General features: G+C 33.8%; 3 protein-coding genes across 3 annotated transcripts in view; all 3 read left to right on the forward strand.

Moving 5' to 3' along the window:
• The window catches only part of LOC139510157 (glutamate decarboxylase 1-like), a 164,704-nt gene extending 158,677 nt beyond the window's left edge, over positions 1 to 6,027 (forward strand). Inside the window, exons 15-16 of the mRNA XM_071296502.1 lie at positions 667 to 756; positions 5,668 to 6,027. Of these exons, the coding sequence (XP_071152603.1) occupies positions 667 to 756; positions 5,668 to 5,841 (264 nt within the window). The 3' untranslated portion in view covers positions 5,842 to 6,027. The remainder of the gene's footprint in view (positions 1 to 666; positions 757 to 5,667) is intronic.
• Positions 6,028 to 14,848: 8,821 nt separating this feature from the next.
• LOC139512145 (uncharacterized) lies at positions 14,849 to 18,190 on the forward strand. Its single transcript, XM_071299548.1, has one exon. It carries the CDS (start codon positions 15,031 to 15,033, stop codon positions 17,821 to 17,823), a length of 2,793 nt encoding a protein of 930 aa, XP_071155649.1. The 5' UTR covers positions 14,849 to 15,030; the 3' UTR covers positions 17,824 to 18,190.
• LOC139510844 (uncharacterized) lies at positions 17,838 to 19,376 on the forward strand. The gene is made up of 2 exons (XM_071297383.1): positions 17,838 to 18,411; positions 19,132 to 19,376. Exons 1-2 carry the CDS (start codon positions 17,838 to 17,840, stop codon positions 19,374 to 19,376), a joined length of 819 nt encoding a protein of 272 aa, XP_071153484.1.
• Positions 19,377 to 19,729: the final 353 nt, after the last annotated feature.

A 19,729-nucleotide genomic window follows, 5' to 3' on the forward strand; every position in this document is an offset into this window, starting at 1 on the left:
AATAAAAATATAAGTTATAATATGATCAATGTATGAAAAGGGGAAAATTTAAGTTTAAATTCAAATGCTGAACAAATGAGATTGATATAAAAAATATCGGGAGTTTTTGTAAGCATATTTGTTTTATTTAAGGAACGTTGTCTATCTGCAAGTTTTAAATCGTCAAAAGTAGCATATCTTTTACACATTGTGAATTATGAATTTAATGCTCACTATTTTCAAACCAATACTTGATAAGCTTTCAAATAAAGCATAATTCCATCCTGCATCATCCAATCAGGAGCCTCCAAGTTTTTTATTCTGAGTACAATCTGGGGGTAAACAAAAAATGCGCTCTTTTTTTTTTTGTATCCTTGTCTTTTTTGCTGGGAAAATAATTTAATCAAAAACTATAAGGCCAAATGCAAAGATCCGAGAAGAGAAAAAAGATAAAAACGCATGTACGATTAGTGTATAAGGTTTGCCAATAAATGGATACCACATCATTAAGTGGTCCACTTTGAACAAACTATAAACCTTATAACTCATGTCATTTTCTGTAAGTGTGAGAACACACGATCATGATTGACGTACTTAAAACAATTTGTAAGTTATCGTAGGCTAGATTCTACCGTCTTAAACCTGCAGGGTTTTTTTTTAAAATAATAGTCTATTTTTAATTTTCAGATAGAAGGGCCAAATGTATGTTTCTGGTATATACCTTCGAGTATTGTCATAACAGACGAACACGATGAAGGAAAAACACACCTGAACAAGGTCATTAGTTAAACTGTTTACAAATATTTTGTAACTATCTTTTTCCCTTATTTTGTCATCATCTTTTTATTTTCTCTTACTGAGCATGCCTTTTGTTAATATATTAATCAAAGTGTTAATAGAAAATATCCAATTTTTCATTGTTGTTGAAAATGCATTTTCACACTCTTAGTATTTCTTCTTGAGGTTTATCACACAGGCACTTGTTTCCATCCATACGAAGGTCGACTATCCATATAAATAGAAGAAGGTGGCTAACGACTTTTTTTAGGTCACGACAGTCTCCGTTTCGGACGCTTTTAGTACCCTTTAAATTTTAAAATGCAAAAAATCCCTACCTTATATGAATCGATTCAGTGAATATTTTCCGTTGACACTTACATGTAACTAATTTTATATCCCCTACAGTGTTCCTCTGCACGGTAATCTAAATAAATCATAATTCACTAGACCATGGCGATAATTTAAACAACCAACTTTTCAATGTATCTACTTCTGGTCTCGGTCAGAATGTCATCTTCTTAAAAAAGAAATCATTCTGTAAAATAACAGGGTTATTGTTTTCATTATCAATATATTTTTAAAGATGATACATCGCCGAAATAAATACGTTTATCGTTGTAATTAAAATAATCAGAAAGTCAAAAAAAAAATTGAATGAACTCGATAATACTAGAGAATGCCGAATGAATATGGTAACTGTAGAGAATTTCATCGATCTTTTATTTTGGAGATAAAAAACACATTCAGATTCATAAGAATAAGGGGAGAGAAACCCAATGGAAAAAAAATAATTCACTGCGATGTCATTCGGAAGTAGATAAATTAAAAAGTTGGTAGTTCAAATTTTCGCCATGGTTTAGTGAACTATGATTAGATTACCGTAAAGAGGAACACTGTGGGGATCTAAAATTAGTTTAATGTTAACGGAAAATATTCACTAAATTGATTCATATAAGGTAGGGATTTTTTGCATTAATTTATAAAGAGTACAAAAAGCGTCCGGAACGGAGACTGTCGTGACCTAAAATAAAATTCGTTGGCCACTTTCTTCTATTTATATGGATAGTCGAACTTCGTATGGATAGAAAAAGTGCCCGTGGTTTATGATCCTTCTGTAGCCATGAAATTACGAAATTGTCAAACTGCAATAATATCAAAACAGCAAAAATGTTAAATAATACAGATGGACCAATTTGAACATAAACTCAGGGGAAACTTCTTGAGCACTATAGTCCAGTCAAACTAAGATTAAACCTCAAACTAATTGCAACAGAAAATGTTTTAGTTCTAATCTATAGCATTATGCCCTTTGTTTACACAGAAAAAAGTCCCATAAAATCTAATATGAGGAAAACTCAAAATCAGCATTTTTAGTTTCCTATGGAAATTAACATTGGAAGGGGAGATAACTTTTGCAAAAATGAGTCTTTTTTGGTCAGTTTGTGGTTGTTTTTCTTGAAATTTATGTAAAGTATGATACTTTGATGGGGTTATAAGTTTTCATTTGACTAAATTATATAATCTTCTGCTCATGAAATGTACAAAACCGAAGTGTTATGGGTATTTTTTTTTTTTTCGTGCATTTTTCATTAAAGAAATTGCAAATTTGAAGCTTTGTGACCGTTTTGAAAAAATAATGTGAAAATTTGGTATTTTTTATTTCTGTATATTATACCTTTTCAGCAACTTACTTATCTAAAAAAAACTATACATGTTTAATTATTTTTATCAAATTTGAGATTCTTTACCTTGACATGTTGAAAAATTCAATAAATGGTCAACTAATAAATTATAAAATCTAGATTATAGCTAGATAAAAAATATGAAAACACCTTTAGAGTTGTTTGTTATACTCTAAAGACGGCAAAAAAATAAAAAATCAATACATTTTGATGAATAGAAGCGGTAAAGTTATAATTTTGTATCAATTTTTATTGATATTTCTGCCTTTTTTGCAAGAGTTATCTCCCTTTTCAATGCAAATCTCCATAGGAATTTTAAATTGTGATTTTTTTTTAGTCTTCCTCAAGTTAGATATTAAGGAAATTTTTTTCTGTGTATATTTGGTGTATAATGCTAAAGGTTAAAACTTTTAAAATCTTCTGTTGCAATTACTTTTGGGTTAGGGTCAAATTTATGCTAGATTGACTGGACTACTTTTATTTATTGTTTTATTGCGTTTAATATAAAAAGGTGATTTTGTGGCAAATATAACAAGAGTTTTGTAGAATATCCACAGACTTTAAAAAAGACAGTTTTGTTATAAAATTCTGAACATAGATTACTCACTTGTTTTTTCTATGATGTGCTAGCATTTTTTGTTTACAAAAGGTCTTTAACAACCTTCAAATTCCAAACAAAATCTTGCTGAGTCAACAAAGTCAACCACACCCTAGAAGATGTATTTGAATTGGTCCATATTTATATTTGTTTTATCTCAAGTCATATCTTAATTTATAAACTTGTCTAAACGAACTCATGGCTAGCACCGAATTGCCAAATATGAGAGTACAAGGGAAAAGAATGTGGATTTTCTATAAAATTTCCATATGTTTAGCAGTGAATCAACACAAGGGTACATAATCCGTCTGTCTTTTCATCTTGTAAACATATTAATTCATGAACACTTTTGCTACATATTCCGTTTTGGAAGCCAGTTTCTACTTGAAATTTAATACCAATTCGTTATGATCATCCAGGGTAAGTGGAAATGTGACTTACAGTTAAAGATATGTGTGGGGGAGGGACGTGCGTGTGTGAGTGCGTGTTCGGCAAATTATTAAAAATTTACAATTCTTTTGGAATGCGTTTCTATATATGCAATTTGCCATATGCCTAGGTCACACATTCACAGATTTGAGGCCAGATTAGCTACGGATACTTTCCGGCATCATTCGTGGCAATCTGTATTAGTCCGTAGATATCCGTGTTGTTGTCGTAGTCATACGTAGTAGATCGTAGTAGTACTTGTATATCCTTGACAATTTTTGAACATGCGCAAAATTTGACCACGGATCAAACGACAGTAGTAACTCCGTACTAAACCTTACAAGACCGTACTTATCCGTTTTAGTCCCTATCAAAACTGTATTAATCCGTACTTATTCGTAGGCCCAAATGATGCTACGGTTAGTTTAGGAGAACTACGTATACTATTACGGTTACACCACGTATTGGTTAGGATACAATACGATTTGTTACGAATGTGCCACGTAACGGCTGGTTTTTATTACGTTCTAATACGGATAGCTGGGTATCAGCCAGGGTTCTAAGAGTCTATTACGGTTTACTACTTTACAACACGACAAAATACGGAAAACTGTTGATTCTTTTATTTTCGTTGGTACCAATGTTCGTGGATTGTGGAAACCTCTAATTTTCGTGGATATTTGATGTCAAGGTTATGCCAAAGTCTAGATAAAACTTTATAGAAACTTGTTTTTCGATGAACATTAAAATTCGTTGTTCACCTGTACCCACGAAACCCACAAAACCCACGAATATTTGTTCCAACGAATAATAATGAATCCACAGTATTAAGTCTGTAACGTGGACGACAGACTGACATAAGGTTAGCTTCTGTATAAATACTTCATACCTATAGGGTCCTATAGCTACTTATTCTGTGTCTGGACGTTGAGGTATACATTATACATAATAATTATCCAACACGAATAATCAACAACTCCTGCTTGCAAATAATTGGCTGGAATTGGATATTATGGCACAAAATGATAGGGCAGGGTCGAGATACTTGATGACAGACGTAGAGGTGACAGGAGGCAGAGTAGATGGTAGCCTAGGGACTGACTTCCCTATCCATGGTTAGTATGAGCCCCTCATGACTCAATTGTGTGCGGAAAATTCAGCTAAGAACTTTGAAAGAATAGCCCTAAATATTTTTCAAGAACTGCTACATATCATTGGTCCGGGGATTACGAATAACACCACATAGTAAAGACGGACAGATAAATGATTTATTTAACAATATCGAAAAATAATCTCAATTAACTGCCATATAGATATGATGAATAACAAGTAAATTATAGAAATATGACGGTTCGTACTATTCCGTTTCAGACCGTTCTCATTCGTACTAACCCTTACTTATACCGAAGTAAACCGTTGTTTATCCGCAGCACATACGTCACGACACGTGTCGTTGCGTACTAAACCGTGTTATTTCCATATTTTACCGTGTCTTACCGTAAGAACCCGTATCACTCATGTCGCCAAAATCAACCCCGTCCTTCATTATCCGTGGTAGTAACGTCAAAACCCGTAGTCATACCGTTGTGCATCCGTATATGATCCGTATCAGACTACGGAAACTCCATTTCCGGGATTATCCTTGAGCATTAATCCGTAGCGGATCCGGCGAGGTGATCCGTGAATGTGTGACCTAGGCAATACACCCATATCGTCCGTTCATTCTGCTAAAAGTCGATTCTTTCGTACTTGTACGACGTGCATTCGCAATCATTTTTGCTTTTGAGAGTCCACCAGTCATAGACCTAGTTGTTTTTTTAAAGCTAAGATTCTGTTCACCTAAAAATAAAAAATGTTGAAAGGTAATCATTCACTCGGGGGTCTGCTTCTCTAAATGTTTCTCTGCGATGCCAACTACCCATGAGAGATAGTTTGAATGAGCACATGTTCCTGTCCAATATGAACTTTTTTGCAATTAATATAAACCAATGCATATGTTAACTAATGCAGATGTCCAAAACTTCTGCCAGAAAATTGGGAAAAGATGTTTCGCAAATGTAATTTTATGATAACAAAAATGCAAAGTTCACAAATTTCATAATTTTCAATTACATGTCTTTCTACCAATTGTTTATAAAGGTTTTTTTTTTTTTATTCATGATTGTTTTTTTTTCTTTATTTTTCACTTTTTTTCTACAGGTTGCACCGAGTTTGAAAGCCCTTATGATGGAAAAGGGTACAATTATGGTCACTTACCAGCCTCTTGGAGATCTACCAAACTTCTTCCGCATAGCTATTTCAAACCCAGCAATACAAAAAGAAGACCTCGATTTTGTTTTAAATGAAATCGAAGAACTAGCTAAATGTTTATAAAGATAACCCAAATAGAATTGCGATTAATGATACTGTCACTTAGTATTGACAGACAGATTGTTGTCATGATACAAAGAAGTGTTAAGAATATACATGGCCTACTTTTTTAAACTTAAAATCTGAAATGATTGTTTAGAACCATTTTATTTCGATTGTTGTATTTTATCTAAAAGTCATATGAAACTTCATATTAAAAAGAAAATATGCATATGTTATTATAACTAAATGCTAGTTTTTATTAAAAAAAAATGAATATATACATATACTTTTTTCCCAAGAAAATTCTATAATTTGTCAAAATTAAGAATATATTTACTTTTTTTAATTGTTTGCTTCCAGTCAACAATTCGCCAATAGGTTTTCCGTATGCAGTGAATTCAGCGTGACCCTTTTCTTTTAAATCCGGTAATCGCAATACGCATGGACCTGCCATTGAAATAAACTATTATATAATTGTACATGTTATATGCTCAATATCCATGCTCCTTTTTTGATTGTTTACTAAGGTGACAATCCGGCTTCATAACAGACCGAGAGAATTTTCTTGTTGACGATTATACGATATGAATGCGTAAAACAAAATCATGCACAGAAGCACGGCCGTCACTCGGCTAACCGAGAGATTGGTCGATTAATCTATATTCAGTCACGGACCAGCGATTTCACGGGTGTGTTCTAGTACAATGTATCCTTAAAATCAAAATCAAAATCAATAACATTGCTTTATTGATAAATAATATGAGTCAAAAATTATATATTATGAGTCGAATATTTTTCTTTTCAAAGAAAGATTAATAAAGTTTTTATAGAACACATATCAGTATAATTGAACTATAGCACATTATGTCATGACTCATTTGCATAATCCCTTAATGCAGGCAATTTATAACTTGAAGTTTATTGTTTTCTTTTGTTTTTATATTAAATCTAGAAATAATCCAAAGAATTGTTAGCTTTAGATGGGTAAAGCAATAAATTTAGAGTTCTCTTTCTTAGAACCATATCATGCTACTTGTATGTGAATTTGCACTATTATTTTGAATATGAACAACTTATCTATAGGATCAGGAAATGTTGATGGTTTTGAAGAAAAGTATAGATATGATCAATTCATGTCTTGTCTAAAGTATGTTATTAATACTCTCATAGAGACTTGGAAAGGTGTTGATGATACTTCAACCTCAATTTCAGAAATAATTTTCTTGGTCACTATAAACAATGTAAAAAATTAATAAAAAGAAAGTAAAATCAATTTAAAAGGAAATATTTAGTAAGCTTTCAGCCCTTAGAGATACAGACCCTAAACAATATTGGAAATGATTAAAATCATTAAGACATGAGAACACTAATAATAGAATTGAGCTATATATGTCGTGTACAAGTTGCGATTTTGTACAGGTTATAACATGTGCAAAAATATTGTACATGCTATAATTTGTACAATGCAAAAATACAAGTTATAACATGTACAAAAGTACCTCATACATGTTATAACATGTACAAAATATTGCTTAAAAATGGTTTAAACTTGTACAAAATTATTACATTAACCTTAATAATATTTTCATCATTTTTTTGTTATTGTCCATTTATGTTAGTTTGATACCTTTTTGATACAGATAATGACCAGTTAAATAAGTTTAATAAATACCTATAATACTTAAAAAAAAAAAAAAAAAAAAGCTTTTGAAATACACATTTAGTCAATAAACCGGCATTATGCGGTATATTCTCTGACCTGGTATTCAAACAGAAAAAGATCTAGAAGCTATATTTGAAGCCGCATAATGCCGGTTTATTGACTAAATGTGTATTTCAAAAGCCTTTTTTTTTTAAAGTGTTATAGGTAATTATTAAAACTATTTAACTGTATTCAATAATTCAGATAGTGAAGACCCTTTTACCGAAACAGTCTGAGAACTTTACAGACACTGAAACTGACAAAACAATGTTTTAGACTGATATTATTACTGGCACAAATACCAAAACTGATGTTGAATTGAATGGTTATGATTCAGCCGACAAGAATGAACAAACCATTGGGTTAGAAACAGAAACAATGGTACTTGAATTAATTTAAGTGATGTTAACATGGCTAATGAAGCAAGTTTGACCATGACCACTGTGGATTGGGTACTAACGAAGCGGAAAGAAAAAATAAATTAACAAGTCTAGAATTTCTTTAATTTAGTTCAATTTAGTTCATTTCTAGCGGTTTGGTGAGGGTATTGCTTCTGAAACGATTTACTGATATATAAAGCTTAACTTTTTAAACCAATACGTAGCAAATAAATACAAAATGTTGTGTTATACTCCAAAACGGTGCACTTCGTACCAGAATTTTTCGAGGTCAGTCGTCCTCCGTCCCATCGTGCTACTGTTCACGTATTTACAGTACGGCAACTTGTTTTCCAACTGTATGTCAACTTGATAGTTTTATTATATGTTTATGCCGTCCTTTTCAAGACTTATAACATTATTTTTTTTTAAAAGGACCGCATATACATATAATAAAACTAAAAAGTTTAAATAATTTAATTATAAAAACAAATATAAATATAACTCGCCTAACAGCATTGTAGATCATAGTACACGTATCATACACAATGTTTTGAAGGTTTCAATCATATCCCCTTATATTCTCCTATATGATAGTGAAGGTAAGGCTAGTTCTTTTTCAGTCTCTCTGGATAACTTGTGTCATTGAGACCTGGTAGCTGGGTTTTTTTACCCTTCTGTGGACTCCTTTTATTTTATCAATATTGTTTTTCTTGTATGGAGACCATACTGAACTAGCATAATCCAAATGAGTTCTGATCATGGTTTTATACAATGCTATGAATGTCTCAGTACCGAAGTATTTGAAAGTTCTTTTGCGAACTTCTAAAATGGAGTTGGCCTTATTAAGTTTTCGCTCTTTAACCTTTGCTATTGTATGGTTTAGTAGACTGTGATTTGTTGAGTGGTCAGTGTTATTTGATTTCTTACATATTTTGATGTATTTACATTTTTCAGGGTGAAACGTTAGTAGCCATTTGTCAATTTTCTTCTTTTGCTTTTGATTATTGTCCTTTATTATTTAATAGATTTCAATCTTGCATGTATATTCTGCTTTATTACAATTTTCAAATTTTGTACAGGTTAAAACAATTTTTAAGCAGTATTTTGTACATGTTATAACATGTACGAGGTACTTTTGTACATGTTATAACTTGTATTTTGGCATTGTACAGGTTATAACATGTACAATATTTTTGTACGTATTATAACCTGTACAAAATTCCAACTTGTACACGACATATATACATATATTATTAATATTAACTTGACTTGTTTAAATTATTTCTCATGTATTATCGCTATTTTGTGCATTTTTCCTTTGATCTTTTTTTTGTGATAATTTTTCATATCATGCTCCTCGCTTTTGATGAAAAATTATCACTACAAACTAAGGAGACACGTGGCGTTGCTAATTAAAATGGACATGAAATTGACAAAATCGTCATAGGTAAAATAGCGATAAACAGATTATCATTGGTCATCTCAACTCGATTGCTTTTCTCGTTGAGATGATCATCGATATTCTCTTTAGTTTACATTTGCAGCTTATCAAAATTCAAAAAGAACACCTGAGCTCTAAACTGGGACCAATTAAGGAACCGGTCCGTTTGGTACATTCAAAGAAGACCAAAAATAAATTGGGTGTGAACACAAAAGAGAACCCCAAATATAAGCTAGCGTACAATGTGAGGACAATGTTCCATTTTCATCTTGCCATATCGCACCAAATAAATTGGGCATACCCACTTACTGCCAAAAAATCCCCACCCGAAACCCCATTGAAACTTATTGGCACCACCCTTACCGAGTTCACTTTCTTATCAATATCAGGTTACAACAGCTTTTAATATTCTAGACGTTGAACAATAAATAGTCCTCCGGGTGTCGGGAAACTTCCTGGTGCATCTTGTAAAACTGTTTACGTTACTTATTTTGTGTTAGCACGCTTTGATTCGTATGTCCCATCATTTCTATATACATTGCTTTCTGTAGCACATCTAATATTAAAGTGCATTACAGTGTAAATACTTTATTTTAATATCATATAAATCATGTACAGATTTGTTTTATACATATTTGTTAATACTTGCAATCACTGATGCTCAGTGGCAAGAATTGTTTTATACTTGCAATCACTGTCAGTCTGATGATCAGTGCTAGTTTTTTGTTTTATACTTGGAATCACTTATGCTCTGTGCTAAGTTCCTCGGAGGTTTTCAAACTTTCAAGCTTTATGCCGATACTGTTTCATAAAAATCTGGAATCAGCATTTTGGAATATATTTAGTAGAATCAGGTAAGGCATCCACTATGATACTAGTATACTATAATTTATTAAGAGAATACATTTCGAAGTGGAAAAACTAAATTTCTAACATGGGATATAACTCAAAATTTACTTTTGTCGTTTTAAACATTTTATTTGCTTCATTTACACAAACAGGGGAATATCATAAAAAGTGTATAACTGGTAAACATTACCTGTATTTGCAGTCTCCAATAGGGTTGTTTCCAGATCACCTAAAACATTCATGTTCAAATTTGAATGCTGCGCCATAAGAACACCTGCCTAAATTGTAACCCTTGTATGGTTCTGAGAATCTTTGTACATGTTTAGATTCGTTATTGACAATATTTTGGACAAACTTTGATCCCTTTTGATCCGCCAACTGCATGATTAGTATCTGAGTTAACAGATCTCTGAGGAGTATAGACGTACAATACCCACAGCTCCATGTCAAGCTCTGCCAAAAGACGAGTGAGGACATCTTACGAAGGCGATATTGTTCAGCATATATGCCATAATATGGACCAACCTGAGCCATCCCATCTTGATGAAGCTAGTCAAACGTTGTGCATATATTTCAGGAACTCTTGCCCTTTATTAGTCCATTTTTCTAGCATTATATCCATAAAATTGATGAAAGCAGATGTCCATACGTGCAAACTTATGATAGTGCTATGTTTTTGTGGAGTTCTAGTTAATAGCCCCCCTTTTACTGAAAGATCGACATTTAAAAAGGCTAAACTCTTTTACAGATTTAAGTAAATCTTGTAAATCGAAGATATTCTCTGGCCCACATTTTCTCCTTAATTCTTACCGGTTTATATGCACCTATAGGGTACAACACTGGATGTGTACACTGGCGTTACATTTTCGTGTACGATGTCGAAAGTAAGACCCTGTGAATTACCTCTGTTACAATCACTTAAACGTATTGTATTGTTAAACATACCGGTAGAAACTATATCATATATGTTGTCAATTTTTGGTCAATTCTTGACATCTCAGGTTGGTCACTGTCACTTATGGTTTACCAGTTACAAATGCATAAGAGGAAATAACTCACCTATATCCGGGATTCGAACTCATGCTTCTGCTCAGATATCCTGGCACCGAATCGCATTGCACTATACCCGACGCGCTAGACCACTCTACCACCTAGGCTTGGTTTTTTATATCAGCGAAATTCTTTTGATACAATTATTCATTTGCATCGTGTGTCTTGTGAAATGTAATCTTTATAGTTAACGTAATTAAAATGTAATTGGTAACTGCAGATGCAATTACTTCTAAATGTGGATGCCACACAAAGATAATTTCACACAACATCCCTAATTAATTTTGTTTTCTCTTGTAGAACATGCTTATGCATGGATAATTATGTTTACACAATTAACTTTGGGTTTAACTCTCAAATGCTTTTATTTGTCTTCCGTCAACAATTGATTGATGGATTATTTGTGTTTTAACGCCACTTTTAAGCGCCACTTTTTGGACTATTTTTAGTGGCGACCAGTTTTTATTAGTGGAGGTAGACGGAGTGCACGGAGAGACCACCGACCTTCGAAAGGAAAACTGACAATCCTAGTTAATTAAGATTAGAGTCGAGTGCACCCGCACATGCGAGGTTCGAACTCACAACCTCAGTATTGAATGGCTAGTGATAACAGTAGTAGAACTACTTGGCCACCAAGGCCTCCGTCAACAATTGATTAACTGAAAGTAGTAGCCTTAAGAAAAAGTAAGCGGACTTCAAGAAAAAAAACGTGTATACATTACAAAATGCACACTGTTTACATGGAGTGTAATTAAATCAGGATAAACTAATAAAAAAATGGCCGTTCCGAAAAGAGTGAAAAATAAAAATACAGGGAAAAAATTTATATGACCCCCCCCCCCTCCCCCCACCCCCCTTTATAAAAAATCATCTAGTAGTTCCCTTATTGAAATGTCGAAGTAATGATTAACGTGAAAGTAATCAAAAAGTAAAAACAAAAATTTTGATTCTCACACATCTCTTCAGTGATAAAGATTTATCTTCATTAGATTCTTTTATCTGATTTTTTATCATGAAACCATCACCCCTGTCGTAAACATCAGATTAAGCTGTTAATTCTGCATCGAACAAGACGAATCTGCATACCTGTGGAAATGAATGAAACGTCATTATAAATTGTCTTTGCATTGACTGCATGCACTTTGTGTAGAAATTAAAGATTAGCAGATAAACAGATAGCTTGTAATTAGCATCATTTTATAAAAAAAAAAAAAAGCAGCACTTAACAGTCTGGGTGGTAAATATATGCGAAACTCTTACTTTGCAAAGCTTTTAATTCAAGAATAGTTTTTAAATTGCAGGGTTTTTTTCATGACTATATGATCTAATCACTATTCTATTGAATATTTAAGGGAATGAATATGAAACTGTTTGTATACATATAGTATCTGGTTTATGATTTTTTTATTATTAATTTGGCTTTTAACTAGCTTTTAGTTACTACGAGTACTCTCAAATCATACGTTCGTGTTAATTTGACCTGTTGATACTATTTGTAATGCATTCTTGTTATCTAATGTTTACTTATTCAGTGTTATATCTTGTCTCAATATTTTTTTTCTAAAATATTGAACACTTTTGATAAGTGTTTGGTACGACGATAAATATTCATTTCTGTTCTCGTACTATGAACAACAAAATTATTTATTTTGTACAACAAAACAACCATACGGGCAAATCTAACTACAACATTATTTTTATTTACCTGTGTACGTTATTTTATTTGGCGGCATTGTGTTAAGGTTAATATGATTGTCTGCTTGAATTTTTTTTCATATACCCTCCTGTTTGATTAATTTCGTATTTACATTGTGTCACAGATCAAATTTACTTATTGTGATTTACACTATTGTTTCACGGTAGGGTGAAGGTTGGCGCCTTTTAAAACGTTCAAACCCGCTGCATTTGTTTGCACCTGTTCAAAGTCTGAAACCTAATGTTCAATGGTTGTGTGTTTCATAATTTTTGTTATTTAGATATATATGTATCTAAGTACGTCTCAGCCAGTGACAACTCTGACAACCCAACAATGTTAGATCTGTAAATTTGCTTTCTTTAGATCGTCTAAACATCAACCGAGTTATATATATATATATATAAGTGCCTATAGATAGCAGCACATGACATACAAATCTAAGGGAGTGTGGATTAATCAGTACAGAGATTAATTCAATTACACAAATAAAATTATAGATTGCCTAACAATGTAATTTTAACACACTATTTAGTATGTAAATATAAGAATGTTTAAAATATTTACAAAATGATGAAAATAAACGCATCATTTCGCTAGACCAACTAGCTTTATCAAGCGTGCATCTATCCAGGTGAAATGTAGATATATATAGGATCCTACAAATTATCTACATGATCATCTACATTTCACCTGGATAGATGCACGCTTGATAAAGCTAGTTGGTCTAGCGAAATATTGCGTTTATTTTCATCATTTTGTAAATATTTTAAACATTCTTATATTTACATACTAAATAGTGTGTTAAAATTACATTGTTAGGCAATCTCTCTATATATATATATATATAACTCGTCTAAACATCAACCCAACAATGTTAGATCTGTAAATTTGCTTTCGCAAATTTTTGGTTCTTCCCTCGCCGGGATTCGGAACCATGCTACTGTGATATCGTGACACCAAATCGCCTGCACTGCAGCCGTCCCGCTAGACCACACGACCACCTGGGCTCTTAAAATAGAGCTTTTGCTGGCCGTGTGTTACCTTTCCACGTCAGTTTTAATCTAGCGGCGTACTGCAGTACATGATATATAAGGCATGAAGATGTTATTGTTACAGATCAGCTAAATTATCTATAGTAAAGGATCCTACAAATTAATGTTAGATACAGTCACAGAAAATAATTATATATATATATATAAGTGCCTATAAATAGCAGCACATGACATACAAATCTATGGGAGTGTGGATTAATCAGCACAGAGATTAATTCAATTACACAAATAAAATTATAGATTGCCTAACAATGTAATTTTAACACACTATTTAGTATGTAAATATAAGAATGTTTAAAATATTTACAAAATGATGAAAATAAACGTAATATTTCGCTACACCAACTAGCTTTATCAAGCGTGCATCTATCCAGGTGAAATCGGATGTAGATGATAAGAAACTTTTGCAGCTCAACGTCTATGTTGCACTTAACTGCCTTTAAAATAAGAAAATTTTGCAGCTCAATGTCTATGAGCACTTGAATTTAGCTGCTTTGAAAATAAGAAAATTTTGCAGCTCAATGTATATGTTGCACTTGGATTTAGCTACCTTAAAAAATACATAATTGGTAGTTGAAGTTAGCAACGTCCATTGGCCAATATTACGGGATAAAAAGGACGATGCTTTGTTTTAAATTATTCTTTATCTTTCCTGTATCTTTTTTCGTCTTTTTCGTTAAGACCATCAGGTTCTAAAGTGTGGAGTTGGTGGATCCAAAAGTTTTCTCTTCTCCTTCTCGCCGTGGTGTCCCACTCGGTGTTGACTTCTATAATTTGGAAAGTAACATTATCAAAAGGATGTTTCCACTGGGTCTGTGTACACAATATTTTGTTATGTAACTTGCAAAACCCAGAATGTTAGTATTTTCCCGCGTTTCGATCAGTATAGCGGGAAAATGTTGTATTCTCGATATGGGAATCGTCAATTTTCGGTTGGCCGAAGAAAATCTATCCAATCAGAGGACTGAGTTGTGGTCATATATAAGGTGTTTTTTCTGTGGTAGCTTCACTTCTAGCCGTCGTATTGACCGTGTAAACCAATGGACGCCGAATTACAGCAAGTTATCCAGACAGAAGTACAGAATGCCGTTCAATCCACACAGCACCAGATGTTGAACAGTATGACGACGTTACTGGACTCACGTTTAGAAGGGTTCCAAAGAAGGATACAGGACAACCAGAAAGTGCTGTCGGACACACAGATAGCTAGGATGGACAAATCACTGACCGACAGTTATAAATTCCGAAAGAGGGGGAACGAAGAACAACACAAACATAACCAGAAAGTGTACGCCAAAATCAGAGAAGTACATGCAGAATTTGAGACGGACAACTTGACGCAGTCCAATATCAACAGTGCAAAAAGAAAAATTTCAGAAGGTATGGACTTGATAAAAAATCGACAAAAGCTTATCAAACTTGCCGATTCTTCAGACGCGGGTAGAAGACGCGTGGTAGAAGAATACGTTACCAACCAACTCGCTGACGATTCCGAGGACGAGAAGAAGATGTATAAAGCGCAGAGTAGAGCAGAAAGCAAGCTGAAAAAGGAAAAGTTAAAAAGACGCCCAGACCGCAAGAGCGTGCCATACACACAACAGGCCCCAGCAAAAACAGCAAATTCGATCCCTGTGAACGTTAGTGGTGGATCCAGGTCTGATGTACGACCCGGTAGATGTTTCTATTGTAATGAGGACGGGCACTGGATTAGGAATTGTCCAAAGTCTGCTGCTGAGCAAAAACATAAGATAAGTATTGATACTACTATATGTATAATTGATAAAGTAGAAATGTATACTCACCCAAAAACAGATCTAGCATCGGGTGAACTCTATTCAATGAGGAATGTTAATTCAATAACACAGACATCACGTGATGTCCAGTCAATGAGCAATACACATACTACTACTATAGTAAACTATAACGGTACAGGTGTAGGTCATTTAAAAGAGAGCTTGAGCGAATGGAAGAGAATAGGTGCCACGGATTTTGTATTAGATATTATAGCAAACGGGTATAAAATTCCTTTCAGCACCATTCCATGCATGGTTGAATTACAAAATAACAAATCAGCAAGAGACAATCCCGAATTTGTTAAGAGCGAGATTGAAAAATTGCTCGAAAAAGGATGTATTACTCAAGTGTCTCGTAAGCCATATGTAGTTAATCCTCTAACTGTAGCTCATAATAGAGGTTCAAAACTCAGATTAGTATTAGATGCAAGACATATCAATCCACATGTAGTTAAATTTAAACACAAATATGAAGATGCAAAAACTGCTAGACAATTATATGATCAAGGAGATTTTGTATTTTCTTACGATTTAAAAAGCGCATATCATCATATAAGCATTTTTGAAACAGATACTACAAAATGGGAGCATGAATATTATGTGTATAATGTGTTACCTTTTGGGTTGTCAACCAGCGGATATATTTTTACAAAGGTAGTCAGGGAAGTTATAAAATATTGGAGAAGTACGGGTCTAAAAATTGTCATGTATCTAGACGATGGTTTCGGCGGGGGCAAAAACATGAAAGAGGCTATGTTAGCGAGTGAAAAAATCCATTCCGATTTGGAGAAATTTGGGTTTGTTCTCGCATCAGAGAAGTGCAATTGGGTTCCTATTCAAGGTCTAGACTGGTTAGGTTTTCATTGGGATATGATAGAAGGGGTTATAAGAATTACAGAAAAAAGAATAGAGAAGCTTTTAAGAATTTTGGAAGTTTTCAAGATACAATTTCACTACGGAATTAGGCTTTTCCGGGTGAAATTTATTGCAAGTCTTGTAGGACAGATCATATCAATGCAGCCTGTATTAGGAGATCAGGCACGTTTAAGAACAAGGTATTTGTACCAATGTATATTGCAAAGGGCAAGTTGGAACGCCAAAGTACTAGTTAGTACGGACGCATTCGAGGAGTGCATTTTTTGGGAACATAAAGTTGAAAGCTTTAACGAGATAGGATCTCGGTTAAGTCAGTTGACTTATAATGTACCACAAGATTATTATGTGTTCAGTGATGCATCTGGTATAGGTTTCGGTGGTTTTGTTACCACTGGTTCAGAGGACGAACCTTCGGAAATGTTTGGTAGTTGGTCAATGGCGGAACAGGCCGAAAGTTCGACCTGTAGAGAGCTCGAGGCTGTAAAAAGATTATTGATAAATTTTGTCAATGTCCTCTCTGGTAAGACTATCAGAGTTTTCACAGATAATCTGAATATCACACATATACTTAATATTGGTAGTAGGAAGATGGTTTTGCACAAGAACGCTTTGTTCGTTGATAAATTTTGCAGAGAGAATGCAATTAAGTTGAGCTTGGTTTGGTTACCAAGAGAATCAAACCAGTACGCAGACACTTTAAGTAGGGTAACAGATTCTGATGACTGGGAAATACAAGATGAGATTTTTCTGTATCTTAATCACGTTTGGGCTCCACATGACATAGATAGGTTCGTACATGATTACAATGCCAAGTGCAAGCATTTTAACTCAAAGTTTTGGTGCCCCGGGACTGCTGGGATAGACTCGTTTACATTAGTATGGGGTGGACATAATAATTGGATAGTTCCACCACCAAGTTTGATTCCAAAGGTTATTAATAAGATTAGAATAGAAAAATGCAATGGCACTTTAGTCATCCCGGAATGGACATCGGCACCATTTTGGCCTATGTTGGTGGATCGATTTGGAAATTTTAAGGATTTAATAGTTGACAGAAAGTTTTTTCAAGGGGAAAATCTGACTAAAAGAGGCAGAGGGCAGTGCGGAGTATTCGGACAACAGTGTTTCACATTTAGATTGATTGCTTTAAGAATAGAATTTTAGTTTTCAATATACTTATGACGTTATTTATTTCAACAGGGATTACATTAGACAACACAGTGAAGGAGGCCGTCCAGAACAGTGGTATAGAAGTTGGCAGTTATATGTACGAGCTTTATCCGAACATGTGTGAACTGTTGATAAACTCTAAAAGTGACAATACCGTTAAATCATATTTTAATTCTTACAAACGATGGGAACGTTTCATTACTTTACAAGGACACAAATCTTTGCCAGCTCAGCCAGTTCATGTTGCACTGTATTTAACACATTTATTGAACAATAATTCTGCTTGTCACCCTATTTCGAACGCAGTGTATGGTATAAAATGGGCACATGAGATAAATGGTCTAAACGATCATACATCAAAGACTTTTGTAACATCAATTCTTGAAGCATCTAAAAGAGTAGCACCAAAAAAGACAAATAAGAAAGATCCAATTACTCCGGGAACTTTAATCGAACTTTGTGATATGTTTAAAAATTCTTTAGATTTACTTGTCATAAGGGATTTGGCAATAATGATTTTGAGTTTTTCAGGATTTCTTAGATATGATGAGATCAGTTCGTTACGCTTTTGTGATGTAAAAAGTAAAATGACAAAAATACTGAACATAGAGGAAGATCAATTGGGAAAGTCCATAATCACATGGCAAAATCAAATAACAAAACGCATCAAAAACGAATGGACAAGAACTGTCATATTCCTGACTTGGTACAGGCATTTTCAAATGTAGAAAATGGTGGATTAAACCTGGTTCTATAGCGCTAACCCTCTCACTTTAATGACAGTCTCATCAATTTCCGATATTTTTACATTGATGCGTTAAATAAACAGACACAATAAATAAAATAGTCAAAATATAGGTACATCAGTCATCATCGTTTAACAATTTTAAAAGGAACAATTTAACAGAACACAAAAACATCTACTATCTACGAACACATTTATTGATTTGAGTGTCTGACGTCAGAAAATTTTATACGTCACATAAATTTGTCGTTCAAGGCGCGTACAAACAATTTTAAAATTTTCATGGGAATGTTAGCATACAGGGTTAAAAAATCAAAAGTATGTAAGAATAAAAGTACACGAATCTTATTTAATTTTGTGTATCGAAAAAAGCAAAACAGACCAATATAGGCAAAGTTCCGAAGTCTTGATTTCCAAGGGTAATTCATCTGCTTATCCTTACACAATGTTTTTAAGGTACACTAGGTTAGCAGGTTTCAGTGATTCTTGCCAGCAAAATTTTTATTTGTTTCGGCCTATTTATAGATCTCGTAATACATGCAAGCTTATTACTAAAGATAAAAAGCTAAGTTACACGGCGGCTAGAGAGTCCATTCTTAAGAGAATTCGAATAATTTGTCCAGAGGGAAACATAGGTCTTCATTCATTCAGATCCGGTGGGGCCACAATGGCGGCAAACGCCGATGTTAGTGACAGATGCTTAAAGAAGCATGGTAGATGGAAGTCTGACTCTAGTAAAGACGGTTACATAGTAGATTCCACTGAGAAACGTTTGAAGATATCTAAGGTATTAGGCCTATAGATTACCCCTTTCTTTGGTTTTCTATCACGTACGACGGGCTGTCGGTAAATTTGAATTTGTGTTTCAGTTTTATTTCTTTTACTGCCATGTGTACAAAGAATGTGTTGTTGGTGTGCTGTCAATGGCAGAAAAGGGTGTCATTTGTGTGTCTGTCGTCTGTAGTATAGAGAATACTGTATACATTCTTCAGTGTCGATGTGGCATGCAGTATGTTGGCGAGACAGAACAGCCATTCAACAACGCATTAATGGTCATCGTAGTGACTACACCTGCAAGCCCGTCATTTGAGATCACCTAGGTACGCCCAAGCTGATCTAAAAAAAACTTACAATCACCATCATAGAACACAACGA

Source organism: Mytilus edulis, chromosome 2 (genome assembly GCF_963676685.1).
Source record: "Mytilus edulis chromosome 2, xbMytEdul2.2, whole genome shotgun sequence".
NCBI lineage: Eukaryota > Metazoa > Mollusca > Bivalvia > Mytilida > Mytilidae > Mytilus > Mytilus edulis.

What these genes read in the sequence shown, in the direction of transcription:
- LOC139512145 (XM_071299548.1), top strand. Translation starts at nt 15,031, where the DNA reads ATGGACGCCGAATTACAGCAAGTTATCCAGACAGAAGTACAGAATGCC.
- LOC139510844 (XM_071297383.1), top strand. Translation starts at nt 17,838, where the DNA reads ATGACGTTATTTATTTCAACAGGGATTACATTAGACAACACAGTGAAG. An exon ending in ACGCTTTTGTGATGTAAAAA is followed by an intron (nt 18,412 to 19,131) that starts GTAAAATGACAA and finishes TTATTACTAAAG; the next exon opens with ATAAAAAGCTAAGTTACACG.